Below are 20,164 nucleotides of genomic sequence, written 5' to 3'. Positions count from 1 at the left end.
TTCTGAATCGTGTTGCAGTGCACCGATTTGTATTGGATTGTGTCAGTGTTTATAAGAGTACTGACCCATTCTTTTCTTTCTTTTTAATTTTTATTTTTTTTATTTTTTTTTTATTATTTTTTTTTTTTTTTACTTGTTTCTTTCTTTCTCTCCAGCTGTTCCTTCTCTGCTGTGAGAGTGTGTGAGTGTGTGTGTGTGTAGTAGTAGTAGTAGTAGTAGTCTTCAGTTGAACGTCTTCCCAAGTGGAATTAGACGGGGAACAAAAAGAAAAAAGAGGGGTGTGGGAGGTGGGGGGCGGGGCGGTGGGAACACAATTGGGCAGAGGGTGAAGAATGGGGGTGTGTGTGTGTGCGCGCATGTGTGTGTGTGGTGGGAAAAGATACAGAACATTGGAAAAACTAAAACATTAAAAGGGAGACAAAGGCATATAGAAGGAAACTGTAACATCAAACAACTATAACAACAATAACAGATGTCCTGTTGGACTATGCAGCAAACCTTCTGCAATAGCAGATAACATCATGAAATTGTCAAGAATACATTCACAAAAATACATTGTGTGTGTGTGTGTGTGTGTGTGTTTGATGTTTTGTGTAACGTGTGTTTACTAGAAGTGTCACAGGACAGAAAGAAGAGGGGAAGTGGAGGAAGGAGAGGGAATGCTTGTGATTATTAGTGTAGGAAAGTGTTTGTGTACGTATTAGAGGAAATGAGAAATAAGTGTGTGTGAGAGAGAGAGAGTGTGGCTTCAGCTTTTACTCTGATTTGTTCCACATTCCAGAGACTGAGGCAAACGATAACGCCGGATGAGCACTGGGGGCCCGCCGACCCCATCAGACGTCAGCTGTACCGGAAGGAAATGCTGCAGAGGCCGCCCCGACGACGGCTCCTGGACGTCCTGCGGTAGTCTGCCCCTGTGGCGTCTTGCTGCGGATCCTGCGATTCTCAGATGGCCGTTAATTCCTCCTCCTTCCTCTTCTTCACTGGAGCCAGCTGCTTGCTTCGTGTTTTTTGATGAAGTGCTTTTTATCGTTGCTGTTGCAGTTCAAAATGTGTCTGGTTTATCATGTCTCACCTCCAAACTCTCTTCACTGGCAGCTTTGGCAAGACTCTGAATCTGGATTGGGTTTTTTTTTTTTTTTTTTTATCTCCCGTGGAGAAATATTTGTTGTTAAATCGTAGGTGATAAATCCGTGGTTTTAAAAAGGTGATTTTTGGGGTGTTTTTTTTTCTCGCGGATTTTTGTACTTCAGGGTGATATTCTCTCGGTTCTGCACAGGGGCTGGATGAACATGATCACTGCCGGTGAATTGTAACGATACCCTTGCCCCCCCCCCCCCCCTCTTCCTCCAGCACCCCATTCCCCTGCAGGTTTAGACAGTCCCCCCTCCCCCCCCCGAGTTCAAACAACATCAAAAACAACAACAAAAACATTCATTGGAGCTGTTTGTAAGGTCACCATCCTGTTGATACTCATTCCTCAAACTTATTTCTATATTTCTTTCATTCATTTTGTTTCATTCTTTTTCAAACGTCATTTTTTTTTTTTTTTTTTTTTTTTTTTAAGAAGAAAGTGTTACCCTCACCATAGCGCTGCCTTCCACCCCCGTTAATTTACATGCATTAGTTTGCAAGAAGAATTGAGTTTTCTTATCTTAGTATTTTCCACCTATAGTTTTTATGGAACATATTTTATGAAGAGAATGAGACAGCTTCACCGACAACGTTTATTTCCTTCGTTTTCAAACATTTTGTAGAGAGGCAGGTTTGTCTTCTGATCATTTTCCTTTTCTTTTTCAAACATTATTTTATAGGAATCAAGGTTTGATCTCTCTGAAGCATTTTTCGCTTTTCCTATTTTATGTGATATATCTGTGGGTTTTATATATTTTCTCTCGCAGATACAATTATACAATAGGGTGATATTATCTCTGTTCCGCACAAGGGCTGGATAAACGTTATCACTGCCGGTGAAGTTGTCACTATACCCTTACTCTCCCCCGCTCCACCCCTTTCCCCTGTAAATTTTAAGAGTTGTGAGTTCAAATCCAGCTCAACAGTAGAATTTTCTGCACAGAAGATATTTTTTGTGTTGTGAATATTCATACTGCCACCTTCCTGTCGATTTCCATTCCTCAAACGTTTTTTTAATTTTATTTCTTAATTTCATTTTAAATTTCATTTTCAAACGTTATTTTTGTGTAAGAAAGTGTTACCCTCACCACCACCACTCCCATCCAGCGTCCCCTTCCGTCTCAATTTTCATGTAATATTTTGTAAGGAGTTTTATATAAGTATTTTCCGCTTTAAAAAAACTATGTTTGAAAACGGTAACTTTTTTTTTCTCTTGGTATTTTCCACTTTGAAACAGAAAACTGTTTTATTAGAAAAATACCGACACCATTTATTACTTTGTAGGTAGGAAGGAAGGAAGGAAGGTAGGTTTGGTCTCTATTTTTTTTCCGTTTTAAAGTATCTTTTCAAATCCTTTTTTTTTCAAAAATAAAAGAGTGTTACCTGACTTTGATATACATTTTTGTCTGGCAACCCCGACCGTGGAAGACTAGCGCCTTAACCAAGCTGCTGCCTTGTGAATCGTATGAAGGTGCGCGTGCCTGCGACATCAGGAAAACAAATTATTTAAGGTGGTGGGCTGGAAACCACAAGCGCTCACGAAAGGAAACCTTTAAGCCTTAAATTCAGAAACTATCATCAGTCACAAAATACTACAGCGGTGTGAACACTTTATTGACACGTTGGTGAAGACCATGCAATGTGCTTCCAAGAAAATCGTCTTTTCTTTCTTTCTTCTGTCTGTCGTGACACTACAGTGCAATTTGACATACAGAGACAATGTACAATTACAATGCAAAGACTAGATGTATGTTGACATTTTCACACAACAGAACGGACAGGCTGAAGTAATATTCCGAACCTTTCCTCTGAAACTGTCATCCCCGACAATATACAGTGAATTACTTGTAGTGATGGTAGTTGTTGTAAACATATGAATGACTGACAAAAAAAATGAACCATGTTATCAATAACTCAGTTGAAAAAAAAAAAAAGGAACATGTATCGATAATTCAGATGTGGTGAAATGAATAGAACATGTATCAATTCGGAGGGGGCGGGGGGGAGTGTGATGATGGAAAGGATGGAACTTGTATCTAATTCAGAAGGGGTTCAAAATCATTAAACAATCATTGATTGAAAAACATTAATCAATAAATCAGGTGATGGTGGAAAGAATGGAATGTATGAAAATCGAGGAGGGAAAGAGGAATGGCGAGTGGGAGGAGATTAATGGACCACGTATGAATTGTTCAGAAAGGGTGGAACAAGACAAGATGCAAGGAGACAGAGGGAGGAAAGAGACAGGGGGAGAATGAATACACCATGGTGTTAAGAGTGGGAGGGCACATGAATGAATAGCATTTCAATAATTGAGGGAAGGGGTCATTGTGATAAAGGGAGGGGGAAACAAGTATGAATAATTACCTCCAAATGCCAGTCAGTTTGACACACCGTTCTGTCTCAATCTGTACAGCATAACCCCTTGACTCTGGATAAACATTGTCTACTGACAGAATAACCCCTTGACTCTAGATAAACATTGTCTACTGAACAGAATAACCCCTTGACTCTACGTAAACATTGTCTGCTGAACAGTATATCCCCTTGACTCTAGATAAACATTGTCTACTGAACAGAATAACCCCTTGACTCTACGTAAACATTGTCTGCTGAACAGTATATCCCCTTGACTCTAGATAAACATTGTCTGCTGAACAGTATATCCCCTTGACACTAGATAACACTGTACACTGTCTACTGAACAGCATATCCCCTTGACACTAGATAAACACTGTACACTGTCTGCTGAACAGCAGAACCCGTTGACTCTAGATAAACATTATCTGCTGTACAGCATAACCCCTTGACTCTAAACATTATCTGCTGAACAGCATAACCCCTTTAGATAAACATTGTCTACTGAACACCATAACCCTTTGACTCTAGATAAACAGTGTCTGCTGAACAGCAAAACCCCTCATCTCTAGCTAAACACTGTCTTCTGAACAGCAGAACCCCTGGACTCTAAACATTGTCTTCTCTTTGGTGAACATCTCCCAGTCCTAAGTAATACGTAGCCGATTCACACGCTCAAGAAATTCATTTTTTGTATAAAGAAAGAGGATTTGAGAATGACAAATGCAGCAAATAATCTATCGTATAGATGGTGATAAGAAGCGATATATATTAGACGACGACATTTCAGGCGTTTTTAACCAGTGCTATAGTTCAAACATCTGAATGTTAAATGAAAAAACCACTATCTCACCAACATCTGAGTTAAATGAAATAACCACTATCTCACCAACATCTGAGTGTTAAATGAAATAACCACTATCTCACCATCCTTTCCCTTCTCTTACCCACTTACTTCATTCATTTCATTAACTCTACGGTCTAACAACATAATAGTAACGATAATCTTAATACAAATGAAATCTCAAACGCGCACTCTCGTACACAAACACACACGTGAAAATGCATTAAATGAAAGCATAGATGTGCACGTTTTCAAAGCAGACAATCGATGTACAGTCTCTGGCAAAACGGCTTTGGGACTGTAAGACTAGAAGATAAAACTAAAAACATAAAGACGATTTCATCCGTCAGTCTTCCATCTATAGTGATGCAATCTTCCAGTCTTGTGAATATCATAATGAATACAATACCACCCTCCACCCACACCCTTCTCTCTCAACCAATCTTCCAGTCTCGTGAATATCATAATGAATACCCCCCCTCTCAACCAATCTTCCAGTCTCGTGAATATCATAATGAATACTCCCCCCCACCCCCTCAACCAATCTTCCAGTCTCGTGAATATCTTAATGAATACAATACCCCCCCCCTCCCCCTTTCTCTCTCTCAACCAATCTTCCAGTCTCATGAATATCTTAATGAATACAATACCCCCCCCCCACACACACACACACACACACCCTTCTCTCTCAACCAATCTTCGAAACTACTTGCAACAAACCCATACTGATCCCTTTTCAAATTGAAAACCATCAGACTAAAATTACCACTGGCACTAAGAAAATACCTAATGAAATATAAACTATATCTTTCTTTTTGTTCAACTTATTTATATAGTAACTATATGTCAAATCTGCTCCACTATTTGCCAATCCCTTTGCCAGGCTGTGTTAAATGTAAATAAGAGATCGGATTCCAGACCTCAGTGTTAAGAGCATTAGTCATGGAAATCAATAATAATAATTATACAAACTGTAAACAGGTACATGAATATATGTATACAGATAATAAAACAAGGAAACAAAAAGACATGAAGTTAGTGAGATAAGAAAAACCACACAGACTGCTCCTGAATGGCTGGCGTAAGAACCAGCAGAGAGTGTTTGATTCGTAATGCATGCATCCCAAACATCACATTTCATTTTCAATGATAATGGACACAAATGTTAATGGACTGTGTTCAATGACTTAGTATTCGTTTGAATATTTTATGCTTGGCCAAATCACAATTAATCTGTGCTGTTTATTTATTTGACATGAACATGGTTTTCTAAACACTGATTGCATTTTGACACCGTATCTTTTTTTCCTTGACCCATGGTAAGCTTGGCAACACTTTTGCCCTTTCCAATTTACAACACAAATACTTAGTCACAAGTGTTGTAATAACTCGTTGGAATTCGGTGACACTTCATACTCTTCAATAACATGGTCCCAATAGCGTGAAAACTGCTGACTGGATTTCAAAACAGCTGTTTCAGAACAAATGAAACGTCTGTTTGACTGCTGATAATACGCGAGATTCAGTTGACAATATTATAGCTGATTTTCTTCATCAACAACACACACACACACATACACACAAAGAAAAGCAGTTTAATATCGACGTATATGTTATTGGAATAAAGTGATTGGAATTAACACTTATCTGTGACAAGTGTGTGCTGAGTCATTCCATTCTAGTTAGATGACAACACATGAGACATGGAAGTGTGACCTCGCGTCCCTCCCCTGTAACAACACTCCTCCAGCGTGGTGAACAGCGACCTCAGCCATGTGCTGACATTTTTATCTGAGAGACAAACATTCAACGGAGAAAGAAATTTTGGTTTTCAAAGTGCGACACAACATGATGCATAGAAGCCAGTGATGCGGTCAGACTGACGGGTAAATACCATGATAAAAATACCCCGACAGAAGCTACACATTTCTACCTCTCATCTTCCTCCACACCCCTCGAAAACAGCATCGGAATTCCTCTCCCCCTCCTCAAGCATTCAAACGACCAAGAATATGATCCACTATCCACAACACCGCCTGATGACTCCCTCATGTCTTAGTCATCTGCAGCCAACATGTCCCAGCTCCATACACAGTAACAGTGCCTACACATTCCATTCAAGTCCTGTTAACAGATTTAAACCCAGCGGACCATCTATCTCAAACCCGAACCACTTTACGAACTTAAAACAACTCCAATCTGAAGCTTGGACCTGAACTTTCCAATCCACATTCACAATACCACGTCCACAAAAACTTTCACATTGTGTCCACAGCACCATGTCTGAACAAATCGGAGAAGCTTGCCACATACCAGCACGAAAACTAAATCTTTCAATAGAGGATGTAAAACTTCTGATTAATTAGTCATGGGGTCTTATAGTCATACAACGCACATCGTATATGAGGACTATAGGATTACGGAAAAAAAAAAACCCAAGGCCTTTTATGTCATTTGGTGGGGAGTGTGAATTTCGAAGGCAACTGCCCTTCCGAATATACTTGTGACTGGTCTCTGAACGTGGCCACATTCTTTCCATTGTACACTGTCAACCGCCCCTGTGCGAATGAGATTGATGAGACGTCCACATTGACATGGAATGAGGTCAGTCGGAATTCCTCTCCCCCTCCTCCAACATTCAAACGCAGACTGAACACGGAGTCTAAGAGCGTGGGGACGCGTGGAGGAGGTAACGAGGAACTATCTCGCGCGCCGCTTTCCTTCTGCAAAACTATGGAGCGAAAATGTGACAAGTCTGGTCATAGACATGGTCCCGTCAATGGAAGAACGTCGGTTTGGTGATCCCTGCACATGGCAGAGAGAGACAGAGAGATGGACAGATGGCATCCTCTGTGTTACCTGGGAGCCCACGTGACGTGCTGTGAAGGGGTGGGGCACAATACCCATTGTATGAAACGTGCTTTCAGTACAGTGAAATCTATAACCATTAACAACCGGTGATGGTGATGGTGATCTTCATCAAGAAAAAAAATTCAGTGTGATAACTCTCTCCCCAACAATAATGGAAGCAAAAACCCTGCCCCCCCACCCCCAAACCCTTTTCATAATCATGTAAACACAATTTGGTTTACAATTACCTTACCCAATTTCTTTCCGCCTCTTGTTTTCTCTGTTTCTCTCAAAGATAAAAAGTGCTAGCCAGCACAACTCACTCTCACCCCCTCTCTCTCTCTCACACACACACACACAAACACACACGCGTGCATGCGATAACCCACATCGCTGCGCTAAACGTGGATTGGTCAGTGCAATGAACACAGCATATTACAAACACTATTGGTGGAATGAAACAGCGCAGTCACAGTTAGGTTACTATGAACCTGCAAAACGTAGCCATGCAATCACTCAGCACACCAACCCCGAAATGGTGATGCATGGAGAGAGAGGCAATGCTGACCAAACCATTGACACTCTTACCACCTCGCTGCCCTTCACGTCTCTCTCCATGCACCAAGCAAAGTGAAAACAAAAGGGATAAAAATAACACTGATCCACTGTATCAACAGTCAGTTGAATGTGCGACAAAGATGTTCAAAACAAAAATGATCAGATAAATTGATCCAGAAAAAGTGACAAACCGAACTGATCCATCGTATCAACAATCAGTTGCACGTGTGATACAAAGATGTTCAACTTTTATAGGTGACTTTATGAAGCAAATTGAAATAGAAAGTTTCTCTTTTCACTCGACTCGTTTTCTTTGAGAAGCCATGAAAACGGCAGGGGCATCAACATGGCATTGTCATTTCTTCTTCTTTTGTACCAAACACTGCTGCGGTAATAACGCCAGGAAAAAAGGCAATGGAACTCAAAGACAAGCAGATAACAAAAGAGCTGAACACAGTGATTTTTTTCTCCTAAACATAAAAATTATCAAATCTTCCGTATCACCAGATGAGCTAAATGCAGTGAAATATTTCTTCCAAACAGAACAGAACGTCCATATTCATCAGAAAGCACAAGAATCTGATCGACAAAAGAATCAACCAACCAACAACACTATCCTTATTCCCGGTGTGAATTCTGTTAAGCACAAACACTGCATTATAACTCAAACCTGTGACTTCACTTTTCCACATGACTTCAGTATATGCTACTTTTCTTTCTTGGCCTGTACCAGGAGCATAGATTAATCAATTTGTTGAAATCAGTTGTTTCGCTGTCTCTCCACAATAAGAAGCCGTATTGACCAAATTTAGACATGTATATGTTTTGTTTTTCTTAAATTTGGACAGCTTAATGCCCATTGCATGTTGCCAGAAAACTTCAGCAAAACATCTTAATTTCTCTTGTCATAATTCATCTCTTGGATATAAAACAGAGCTGAAATGCTGGTCAACATGGAATTCTATCCATGTTCAAGATAACTTTTATCTAAATGAGTCATTCACCGATCACTCTGAAAAATCTACGCTGCTACTCGAGATTGTTTTTCCCATGATGACCCATCATATGAAATAGTTTGACAGCGATATCCTCGTTCTGCAGATTCAAGGCAAAGCCACTACTGCTGGAAGTCTTCTCGGACAACAACGTACCACAAATGTCGTAAAAACACAGTTCAAAAACAAGCATTGAAATATCTACAAGCCATTCATATTGCAGACAAGAGAAACGTGTCCTGGTGGTTTTCATTGAAATATCTACAAGCCATTCATATTGTAGACAAGAGAAACGTGTCCTGGTGGTTTTCATTGAAATATCTACAAGCCATACATATTGTAGACATGAGAAACGTGTCCTGGTGGTTTTCATTGAAATATCTACAAGCCATTCATATTGTAGACAAGAGAAACGTGTCCTGGTGGTTTTCATTGAAATATCTACAAGCCATTCATATTGTAGACAAGAGAAACGTGTCCTCGTGGTTTTCACAGCCTCACTCTTAGCAAAAAGAGCGGTTCTCCAAGTCCAGTGATTAATCATTATGAACCAAAACATACATCGATACAATGTCTGACAAAACCATGCGGTGTCACACTCTGCGTTGGTGAACTTTAGGAAGCGTATGGATCACATCTTTCACCAGCAACAAACATACCCGACATCCATCTGACAGGTCATGGCGTGACGTCTTTGTGCATCAACGGCCACACCTCCTGCCAGAGAAGGAATAACCAGGGAACCACATGACGGGTCACAACAAACTCGTCAGAAACCTTCCGCCAAGTCCCTTCCACAGTCCTGCAGACCTGTCAGAAAAGGAAGAACCAGAAATACCATCCTCTCTGCTACCAGTTAACAAAGGAAGTGGAACAACGACTTCCCAATAATCGGTCATACATAAAAGCTGGAAAAAAAAAAAAATTCTCTGCGACACAAGAAACCAAAAGAGTCACGTGTTGTGTAGTGAGGTCCGAGCTGGTGGTGACGATGTCAATCTAGAGGCGGGTTTCGTAACGGCTGAGGTCGCCGCTGTGGTGACTGTCGGCGTCTGTGTCTCGCTCGCGGGTGGGGATCTCGTGCTCCATGAGGAAGGGCGGGCCCTCCATGTGGTCGTCTGCCCAGGGGTCGCCCAACAGGCGGTCCGGGCCTACCTCCCGCAGACTCTGCAGCGACTCCGTCTCGGGGAAGAAGGTGGACGCCCCACGCGGGCTGGGCGCGCGGCTGTCGGGCCACTTGGGGCTCAGCATGCCCCCGCTCCAGTCCCGGGTCGGCACCTCGCCGCGCCGCCCGTGCAGCCCCAGCAGGTCCGGGTCACTGCCTTGCCGGGATCGGGACGGGCTCCGCACTCCTCCGTCGTAGCGCACGGGGCTCAGGTTGCGGACGTAGGGGTCGTCGTAGTCGTAGCGGGACGGGCTGTGACTCCGCAGCTGCCGCTCCCTGTCCCGGTCCCTGTCGCCGTACGCCTCGTAGCGGGAGGGACTCACGTTGCGCAGCGTCCTCTGCCGCTCCAGGCCGCCTCGAGAGCTGAAGCTGGGCTGGCGGTACGCCGAGAGCCCGGCACCGGCGCCGCCGAAGTCCCCGCTAGAGCGGCGGTCGGTGAGACTGGGCCGGCGGCTGTAGTGGTCCGAGTGGTGCCCGAGCCGCCCGCTCAGGTCCGACAGCGACGGCCGCGCTCCGATGTCGCCCATCATGGCCCGCTGACCAGAAACGTCACCGCCACCGCCGGCGCCGCCGATCCCCGCCGCTCTGTCCGTCAAACTGGGACGACGTGTCGTGTCCCCGTAGGCACCGCGAACTGCAAGGGAGGTGGGCAATACATCCATCCAGCCAGCCATGTCCTCATAACAATGTAAGGAAAAGCGGCTTGTGGGCGATGGGCGCAATATCCGAGTGGTTAAAGCGTTGGATTTTCAATTGAAGGTCCTGGGTTCGAATCTCGCTATCGGCGCCTGGTGGGTAAAGGGTGGCGATCTTTCCCATCTCCCATGTCAACATATGTGCAGACCTGCTAGTGCCTGAACCCTCTTCGTGTGTATACGCAAGCAGATCAAATACTCACGTAAAAGATCCTGTAATCCACATCAGCGTTCGGTGGGTTATGGAAACAAGAACATACCCAGCATGTACAGCCCCGAAAAAGGAGTATGGCTGCCTACATGGCGGGGTAAACACGGCCATACACATAAAAGCCCACTCGTGTACATACAAATGGACGTGGGAGTTGCAGCCCACGAACGCAGAAGAAGAAAAAGGCTTGTGAGCGACAAGATAGTATGGGGAAGTACATTCAAATTGCGTTTACATTAAAACATTGTAACAGTATAACACACTCAAAACGTAAAAAAAATAATACAGACACAAAACCCCATGTCAATTCTTTTTCTGTGGCAGTCTCTCCAGCCTTCTTCTCTCACACCCACATGTCAAAATGCAGGAGAACAATGTTCTTCTCGCACATGTTTCCTCTTGTGTGCTCATGTTTTATCTCTCTCGCTCTGCTGTCCAAATGCGCGTGCATGCACACACACACACACACCCTCACACATATCTAAAAGTATGTAAACAAATAAAATGAACGGCACGAAAAAAAAAGACTGACCTGCCCAACAAGACTACCCACCCCAAAGACCGCTATAAAACGACATCCGGCTCATTCAAACCAACCCACAATCTAACCCACCCTGCAACAGAAAGCAGTCAAAGTGAACCAGTCAAATCAGCCAACCTTCTCACCATCCGGCCCACCCATGCAGCCACTCATCAGCCATCCACGCACTTTGCAACTAACCAACCACTAACCCATCTGCCCATCCCCTCTTCACTCAACCATCCCACCCCTTACCAACCAATCAACCGACCCATCTAGTCACTCACCAGCCAGCTAACAAACCCACCCACCCACCCGCCGACACAGTCAACAACCGACCACTCCACCCACACACCCATCCAAAACACCCAGCCACTAATCCACCCACTCACAGTCCACCCATCCACCCACCCATCTAGTCACTCACCAGCCAGCCAACCACCCCAACCCACTCAGTCAACAATCAACCACTCCACCCACTCAGCCACTAACCCACCCACCCAGCCACTAATCCACCCACTGCACCCACCCAGCCACTAATCCACCCATTTACAGTCCACCCAGCCACTAACCCACCCACCCACCCAGCCACTAACCCACCCAGCCATTAATCCACCCACTCAGTCCACCCAGCCACTAATCCACCCACTCACAGTCCACCCAGCCACTAATCCACCCATTTATAGTCCATCCAGCCACTAACCCACCCACCCAGCCACTAACCCACCCACTCCACCCACCCAGCCATTAATCCACCCACTCACAGTCCACCCAGCCACTAATCCACCCACTCACAGCCCACCCAGCCATTAATCCACCCACTCACAGTCCACCCAGCCACTAATCCACCCGCTCACAGTCCACCCAGCCCCAAATCCACCCACTCCACCCACTAATCCACCCACCCACACAGCCACTAATCCACCCACTCCCAGTCCACCCAGCCACTAATCCACCCACTCCACCCACCCAGCCAATAATCCACCCACTCACAGTCCACCCAACCACTAATCCACCCACTCACAGTCCACCCAGCCATTAATCCACCCACTCACAGTCCACCCAGCCACTAATCCACCCGCTCACAGTCCACCCAGCCCCAAATCCACCCACTCCACCCACTAATCCACCCACTCAGTCCACCCACCCACTCCACCCACACAGCCACTAATCCACCCACTCCACCCACCCAGCCACTAATCCACCCACTCACAGTCCACCCAACCACTAATCTACCCACTCACAGTCCACCCAGCCACTAATCCACCCACTAATCTACCCACTCACAGTCCACCCAGCCACTAATCTACCCACTCACAGTCCACCCACCCACTAACCCACCCACCCAGCCAATAATCCACCCACTCAGTCCACCCAACCACTAATCCACCCACTCACAGTCCACCCAGCCACTAACCCACCCACTCCACCCACCCAGCCACTAATCCACCCACTCACAGTCCACCCAACCACTAATCTACCCACTCACAGTCCACCCAGCCACTAATCCACCCACTCACAGTCCACCCAGCCACTAATCTACCCACTCACAGTCCACCCAGCCACTAATCCACCCACTCACAGTCCACCCAGCCACTAATCCACCCACTCCACCCAGCCACTAATCTACCCACTCACAGTCCACCCAGCCACTAACCCACCCACTCACAGTCCACCCAGCCACTAATCTACCCACTCACAGTCCACCCAGCCACTAATCCACCCACTCCACCCACCCAGCCACTAACCCACCCACTCCACCCACTCACAGTCCACCCAGCCACTAATCCACCCACTCCACCCACTAATCTACCCACTCACAGTCCACCCAGCCACTAATCTACCCACTCACAGTCCACCCAGCCACTAACCCACCCACTCACAGTCCACCCAACCACTAACCCACCCACTCACAGTCCACCCAACCACTAACCCAGCCACTAATCCACCCACTCACAGTCCACCCAGCCACTAACCCACCCACTCCACCCACCCAGCCACTAATCCACCCACTCACAGTCCACCCAGCCACTAATCACCCCACCAGCCACTAATCCACCCACTCCACCCACCCACTCACAGTCCACCCAGCCACTAATCCACCCACTCACAGTCCACCCACCCACTAACCCACCCACTCACAGTCCACCCAACCACTAACCCACCCACTCACAGTCCACCCAGCCACTAATCCACCCACTCAGCCACTAATCCACCCACCAGCCACTAACCCACCCCACTCACAGTCCACCCAGCCACTAATCTACCAACTCCACCCACCCAGCCACTAATCCACCCACTCACAGTCCACCCAGCCACTAATCCATCCACTCAGTCCACCAGCCACTAACCCACCCACTCACAGTCCACCCAGCCACTAATCTACCAACTCCACCCACCCAGCCACTAATCCACCCACTCACAGTCCACCCAGCCACTAACCCACCCACTCCACCCACCCAGCCACTAACCCACCCACTCCACCCACCCAGCCACTAACCCACCCAGCCACTAACCCACCCACTCCCACCCCCACCCAGCCACTATATCACCCACCCTACCCAGTCCCACCCAGCCACTAATCCACCCACTCACCCACCCAGCCACTAATCCACCCACTCACAGTCCACCCAGCCACTAATCCACCCACTCCACCCACCAGCCATATCCACCCACTCCACCACCCAGCCACTAATCCACCCACTCACAGTCCACCCAGCCACTAATACCACCCACCCACCCAGCCACTAATCCACCCATACATCCACCCAGCCACTAACCACCCATACAGTCCACCCAGCCACTAACCCACCACTCCACCCACCCAGCCACTAACCACCCACTCACACACCCCAGCCACTAATCCACCCACTCCACCCACCCAGCCACTAACCCACCCACTCCACCCACCCACATAACCACCACTCACACCACCCAGCCACTAATCACCATCCACCACCCACCACTAATCCACCCACTCCACCACCCACCACTAACCACCACTACATCCACCCAGCCACAACTACCACCCACCACCACAGTCCACCTGCCCACTCGGTCAACAACCAACCACTGCACCCACCCAGCAACCAAGCTACCCACCCACTCCACCCCTCACACACCACCCACTCACCAACCAACCTACCTACAACTTACCAACACAACCACTCACCAACCAACACAACCACTCACCAACCCACCCGCCCACTCACCAACCAACCCACCCACCCACTCACCAATCAACCCACCCATCCACTCAGCAACCAACCAACCCACCCATCCACCCACCTAGCAACCAACCCACCCACCCACTCACCAATCAACACACCAAATAACCCACCCATCCACCCACCCACTCACCAATCAACCCACCCACCCGATCACCAACCAACCAACCCACCCATCCACCCACCCGATCACCAACCAATCCACCCACCAACCAACCCACCCACCCACCCACCAACCAACCCACCCACCAACCCACCCACCAACCAACCCACCCACCAACCAATTCACCCACCCACTCACCAACCAACCCACCCACCCACCCACCTGAGCCCTCCCTCAGGGCGAACTCTGTGATGCTGGGCCGTCTCCGGGACTCCAGCAGGCCGGAGGGCAGCGGGCTCAGCTGGGACAGTCGGTTCCTGTCCCTCTCCCGCTCCCTCTCCCGCTCGTCCTCCAGCTGCGCCGCCTCCGTGTCCACGGCCCCAGGAAGGCGCGCGCGACGCCGGAAACTGCCCAGGCGGTGCTTCTGTTCCCACAGCTTCTGGCGCATGCGCTCCTCGCGTCGCTTCTTCTCCAGTTCCTGTTTTGGTGTGTGGAGAGAGTGTGGGTTCGGTTCGGTTAGGTTAGAGGGTGGTGTGTAGTTTTGTTACGTATTTCGTTTTCTACCTGCCTTTTTGTCAACTTTGGGACTGAGAATGGAGAGTTTCTTTAGGATTCCATTTTCGCACGGACCAGGTTTTTTTTTTTTATAAAAAAAATATTCCAATCCTCTATCAGAATTATGCAAAAAGCGTACGTTTGTTAATAAATGGGCGCGTGCGCGCACACACACACACACACGTACCTCCATACGCTGTTTCTCCACAATGGAGGTGACCTGACTGAGGAGATCGTCCAGTTTAGTCTCTGTGGAGTCTTTGCCCATGGAGGCCAGTGACAGTGCTCGGTCCAGAGGGAAGAAGTCGTAGTTCTCTTTTTTCAGCTGAAAAAAACACAAACCCAACAGTATCAGAGGTTGACGTAAGCATGTGTTGCTGTTGTTGTTGTTGTTGTGTGTGCGTGTGTGTGTGTGTTTCTGTTCTTTAGTTTAGCGTCTTTTCACATCAGTGATATTAGACGATTATGTGTGTGTGTGTGTGTGTAGTATGTGTGCGCGCGCGCCAGTGTGTGATTTTGTGATTGCGTGTTCAGCATATTTGTGGGTATGGGGGAATATGTGTGTGTGGGGGGGCGGAGGGGGGTTGCCGGGGGGGGGGGGGGGGAGTGCTGACGCATACACTACGTATCACATTATGTGTGGATATAGGATATAGATGTCTGTGCCCATGGAAGTGCACACTGCAGACAGACAGACATAGTGACAGGCGAACAGGCCAGACAAGTTCCATGCACGTTCAGCACACAAACCCTTCACAGTCCACCAAGTCAGTTAGCGTGTAGGGCCCCGTGGGTCCAGGCAGCGAGAGACTGTCAGCAAACCGGATCGGACCCAACACTTGTCAGATTCACCACCCACCTTCCACTGGACCATGACAGGTGGCCTGGACGCTATTATTCGGGTGAGACGTAAACCGAAGTCCCGTGTGTAGGATGTGCTCAACGCGCGTAAAAGAACCCACGGCAACAACAGAGTATGAATGAATGAATGACTATGTATGCATGCATTGCATTGCATTGTATTGTATTGAAAGCATTGCATTGTCTGTATTGCAATGCATTGTATTGCAATGTATTGTATTGCTCTGCATTGTATTGTTCCGGAAACTCACCAGCTTGAAGACATACATCTCCAGAGCAGTGTAGTCGTTGACCTTGATGTAGTATTGTATTTTATTGTATTACATGGCATTGCATTGCATTGCATTGTATTGCATTGTATTGTACTGCTTTGCGTTGTATTGCATTGCACTGCATTGTAGTGGAGACTCACCAACTTGAAGACATACATCTCCAGAGCCGTGTAGTCGTTGACCTTGATGTAGTATTGTATTTTATTGTATTACATGGCATTGCATTGCATTGCATTGTATTGTATTGTATTGTACTGCTTTGCGTTGTATTGCATTGCACTGCATTGTAGTGGAGACTCACCAACTTGAAGACATACATCTCCAGAGCAGTGTAGTCGTTGACCTTGATGTAGTATTGTATTTTATTGTATTACATGGCATTGCACTGCATTGCATTGTATTGCATTGTATTACATGGCATTGCATTGCATTGCATTGCATTGCATTGCATTGTATTGTATTGTACTGCTTTGCGTTGTATTGCATTGCACTGCATTGTAGTGGAGACTCACCAACTTGAAGACATACATCTCCAGAGCAGTGTAGTCGTTGACCTTGATGTAGTATTGTATTTTATTGTATTACATGGCATTGCATTGCATTGCATTGTATTGCATTGTATTGTACTGCTTTGCGTTGTATTGCATTGCACTGCATTGTAGTGGAGACTCACCAACTTGAAGACATACATCTCCAGAGCAGTGTAGTCGTTGACCTTGATGTAGTATTGTATTTTATTGTATTACATGGCATTGCATTGCATTGCATTGTATTGTATTGCATTGTATTGTATTGTACTGCTTTGCGTTGTATTGCATTGCACTGCATTGTAGTGGAGACTCACCAACTTGAAGACATACATCTCCAGAGCAGTGTAGTCGTTGACCTTGGTTCCGTTGAGGTGGATGAAGAAGAAGATGTAGGACCACATGTTGTGCTCCGACCTCACGTGGTGGTCAAACCCCTGGAGGAAAAAGGTGCACTATAGTATAGCATAGTATAGTATAGTATAGTATAGTATTGTGTAGGACAGCATAGCATAGCATAGCGTAGCACAGCATAGGATAGGATAGTACAGTACAGTACAGTACAGTACAGCAGGGTATGGCGTGGTATGGCATGACATGGTATGTTACAGTGTGGTATGGCATGGCATGGCATGGCATGGCATGGTATGAAATGGTATGGCATGGTATGAAATGGTATGGTATGGCATAGTATGGTATGGTATGGTATGGTATGGTATGGCATAGTATGTATGAAATGGTATGGTATGGCATAGTATGGTATGGTATGGTATGGTATGGCATAGTATGTATGAAATGGTATGGCATAGCATGGTATGAAATGGTATGGTATGGCATAGTATGGTATGGTATGGTATGGTATGGTATGGTATGGTATGGCATAGTATGGTATGGTATGGCATAGTATGGCAAGGTATGGTATGGCATAGTATGGTATGGCATGGTATGGTATAGCATAGTATGGTATGGTATGGCATAGTATGGCATGGTATGGTATGGCATAGTATGGCAAGGTATGGTATAGTATGTGGCAAGGCTTTCCTTGGGATGGCATGGTTCGGTTGGTATAGCAATAAGGTACGTGAGAGAGACAGAGACGCATTTTGAGAAAGAGACGCATTCAAAGAAAGACAGCAAGAGAGGGAGAGAGAGGGAGAGAGAGAGAGAGGGAGAGAGAGGAAGACGAGAAAAGGGATTTTTTACACGTGTGCTGTTATATACCTTGCCGTGATGTTCGAAGTCGTAGCTGTTGCGGCTGCAGATGAAACAGGTATCTCTCATGTCCGATTCGGCCGTCCACTGTGAAAGGAAGGACACACACACACACACACATTCGGAATGTATCCACACGAAGATATGCAATCACCCTATTCGAACCATGGCCATATTGAATAAACTATACAAAAAGGATTAACATTTAACACAACAACTCAAACTAGAGCAATAACAAACCCAGACAGTTGTAAACATGTGTCATACATGTTTAGAATGCATACAACAGAACATTAGATCATTAAAAAAAAAACAACAACCCTGGTAACTGAACACAGTCATCGAACACACGGAAAATGCACGCCTTACTACCCACTGGGGCCATTGGTGTGCCCGAGGACAGGAAGGAGTGACAGAAAGGGATCAGTAGTGCAAGGTGTGTTTCGGCCAAACTGGCTCACCATAAAAGAAAAAAAGGAAAAACAAACCCCATCGTTTTCATTACCTTGAGGTCTCGGAGCTCGGAGAAGGTGTCGACGATGATGCCGAAGATGATGTTGAGGCCAATGGTGGTGATGAAGACGAAGAAAGACACGTGGTACAGAACGACAAAGCCGAACTTCTCGAAGGTCTTCTCGTTCTCGTGTGGGGTCATGGTCTGTTGGCATGCACATGTTATTGGTTAAAGGGGTGGAAGTGGGGAGGGGGGAGGAGGGGAAGGGAAATACACAGAGAGAGAGAGAGGGAGGGAAATAGAGAGGGAGTTAGGGACAGAGGGAGGGAAATAGAGAGGGAGAGAGAGAGACAGAGGGAGGAAAATAGAGAGAGAGAGAGACAGAGGGAGGGAAATAGAGAGGGAGAGAGAGAGAGAGAGAGAGACAGAGGGAGGGAAATAGAGAGACAGAGGGAGGAAAATAGAGAGGGAGAGAGAGACAGAGGGAGGGAAATAGAGAGAGACAGAGGGAGGGAAATAGAGAGACAGAGGGAGGGAAATAGAGAGGGAGAGAGAGAGGGAGGGAAATAGAGAGGGAGGAAAATAGAGAGGGAGAGAGAGACAGAGGGAGGGAAATAGAGAGAGAGAGACAGAAGGAGGGAAATAGAGAGGGAGAGAGAGAGGGAGGGAAATAGAGAGGGAGAGAGAGGGACAGAGGGAGGGAAATAGAGAGAGAGATAGAGACAGAGGGAGGGAAATAGAGAGACAGAGGGAGGGAAATAGAGAGAGAGATAGAGACAGAGGGAGGGAAATAGAGAGACAGAGGGAGGGAAATAGAGAGAGATAGAGGGAGGGAAATAGAGAGAGAGACAGAGGGAGGGAAATAGAGAGAGACAGAGGGAGGGAAATAGAGAGAGAGACAGAGGGAGGGAAATAGAGAGAGAGATAGAGGGAGGGAAATAGAGAGAGAGAGAGAGGGAGGGAAATAGAGAGGGAGAGAGAGACAGAGGGAGGGAAATAGAGATAGAGACAGAGGGAGGGAAATAGAGAGGGAGAGAGAGAGACAGAGGGAGGGAAATAGAGAGACAGAGGGAAGGAAATAGAGAGGGAGTGAGGGGAAAGAAAGAAAGACAGTGAGAGACACCACTACCTCAAATAGATCCCCTCGAAGACACAACCTTAAAGACCCACCTGAAACAGATCCCCTCGAAGACACAACCTTAAAGACCTACCTGAAACAGATCCCCTCGAAGAGATCGACCTCCTCAAAGACACAGCCTCAGAGAGATCCCCTCAGACCTACTTTAAATAGATCCCAGCAAAGATACCAGTTCCCTCAAAGACACCCCCTCAAAGAGATCCCCTCAGAGACCCACTTCAAAGAGATCCCCTCAAAGACACAACAGATCACTTCAGAGACACCCACCTCGAAGAGACCCACCTGAAAGGCACCAGATCCTCTGACACCCACTTCAAAGAGAGATCACCTCGGAGTCACCCAGCTCAAAGAGGGAGATCCTCTCACACCTACTTTAAATCGATCCCAGCAAAAATACCAGCTCCTTCAAAGACACCCACCTCAAAGAGATCTCCCCAGAGACAACCAGCTCAGAGACTCACCTCAAAGACGCCATCCTCAAAGAG

At 46.6% G+C, this 20,164-nt stretch overlaps 2 protein-coding genes across 6 annotated transcripts in view; one reads left to right on the top strand and one right to left on the bottom strand.

Moving 5' to 3' along the window:
- The window catches only part of LOC143300858 (sodium-dependent proline transporter-like), a 52,608-nt gene extending 47,635 nt beyond the window's left edge, over positions 1–4,973 (top strand). The window contains exons 14-15 of one of the 2 annotated variants that reach the window (XR_013057698.1): positions 782–3,732; positions 3,774–4,973. Coding sequence is in view for 1 of the 2 variants with exons in the window: in XM_076614821.1 (XP_076470936.1) it covers positions 782–907 (126 nt within the window). In the remaining variant the exon portion in view is untranslated. Of the gene's footprint in view, positions 1–781 lie in introns of both variants that reach the window. The other variant, XM_076614821.1, reaches the window with a different exon arrangement.
- A 9-nt stretch (positions 4,974–4,982) lies between these two features.
- LOC143300857 (inositol 1,4,5-trisphosphate-gated calcium channel ITPR2-like) overlaps positions 4,983–20,164 on the bottom strand; it is a 393,676-nt gene continuing 378,494 nt past the window's right edge. For 3 of the 4 annotated variants that reach the window (XM_076614816.1, XM_076614817.1, XM_076614818.1), the window contains 6 exons: positions 18,593–18,745; positions 18,097–18,174; positions 17,193–17,312; positions 15,403–15,540; positions 14,883–15,138; positions 4,983–10,538 (listed from right to left, as the gene is read on the bottom strand). In XM_076614816.1, coding sequence (XP_076470931.1) covers positions 9,739–10,538; positions 14,883–15,138; positions 15,403–15,540; positions 17,193–17,312; positions 18,097–18,174; positions 18,593–18,745 — 1,545 coding nt within the window. In that variant the 3' untranslated portion in view covers positions 4,983–9,738. The remainder of the gene's footprint in view (positions 10,539–14,882; positions 15,139–15,402; positions 15,541–17,192; positions 17,313–18,096; positions 18,175–18,592; positions 18,746–20,164) is intronic. The other variant, XM_076614820.1, reaches the window with a different exon arrangement.

The sequence above is a fragment of the Babylonia areolata genome, chromosome 26 (assembly GCF_041734735.1).
Source record: "Babylonia areolata isolate BAREFJ2019XMU chromosome 26, ASM4173473v1, whole genome shotgun sequence".
Lineage (NCBI taxonomy): Eukaryota > Metazoa > Mollusca > Gastropoda > Neogastropoda > Buccinidae > Babylonia > Babylonia areolata.
Note: the sequence above shows the minus strand (reverse complement) of the source record. Positions and strands in the feature narration are given on the sequence as shown.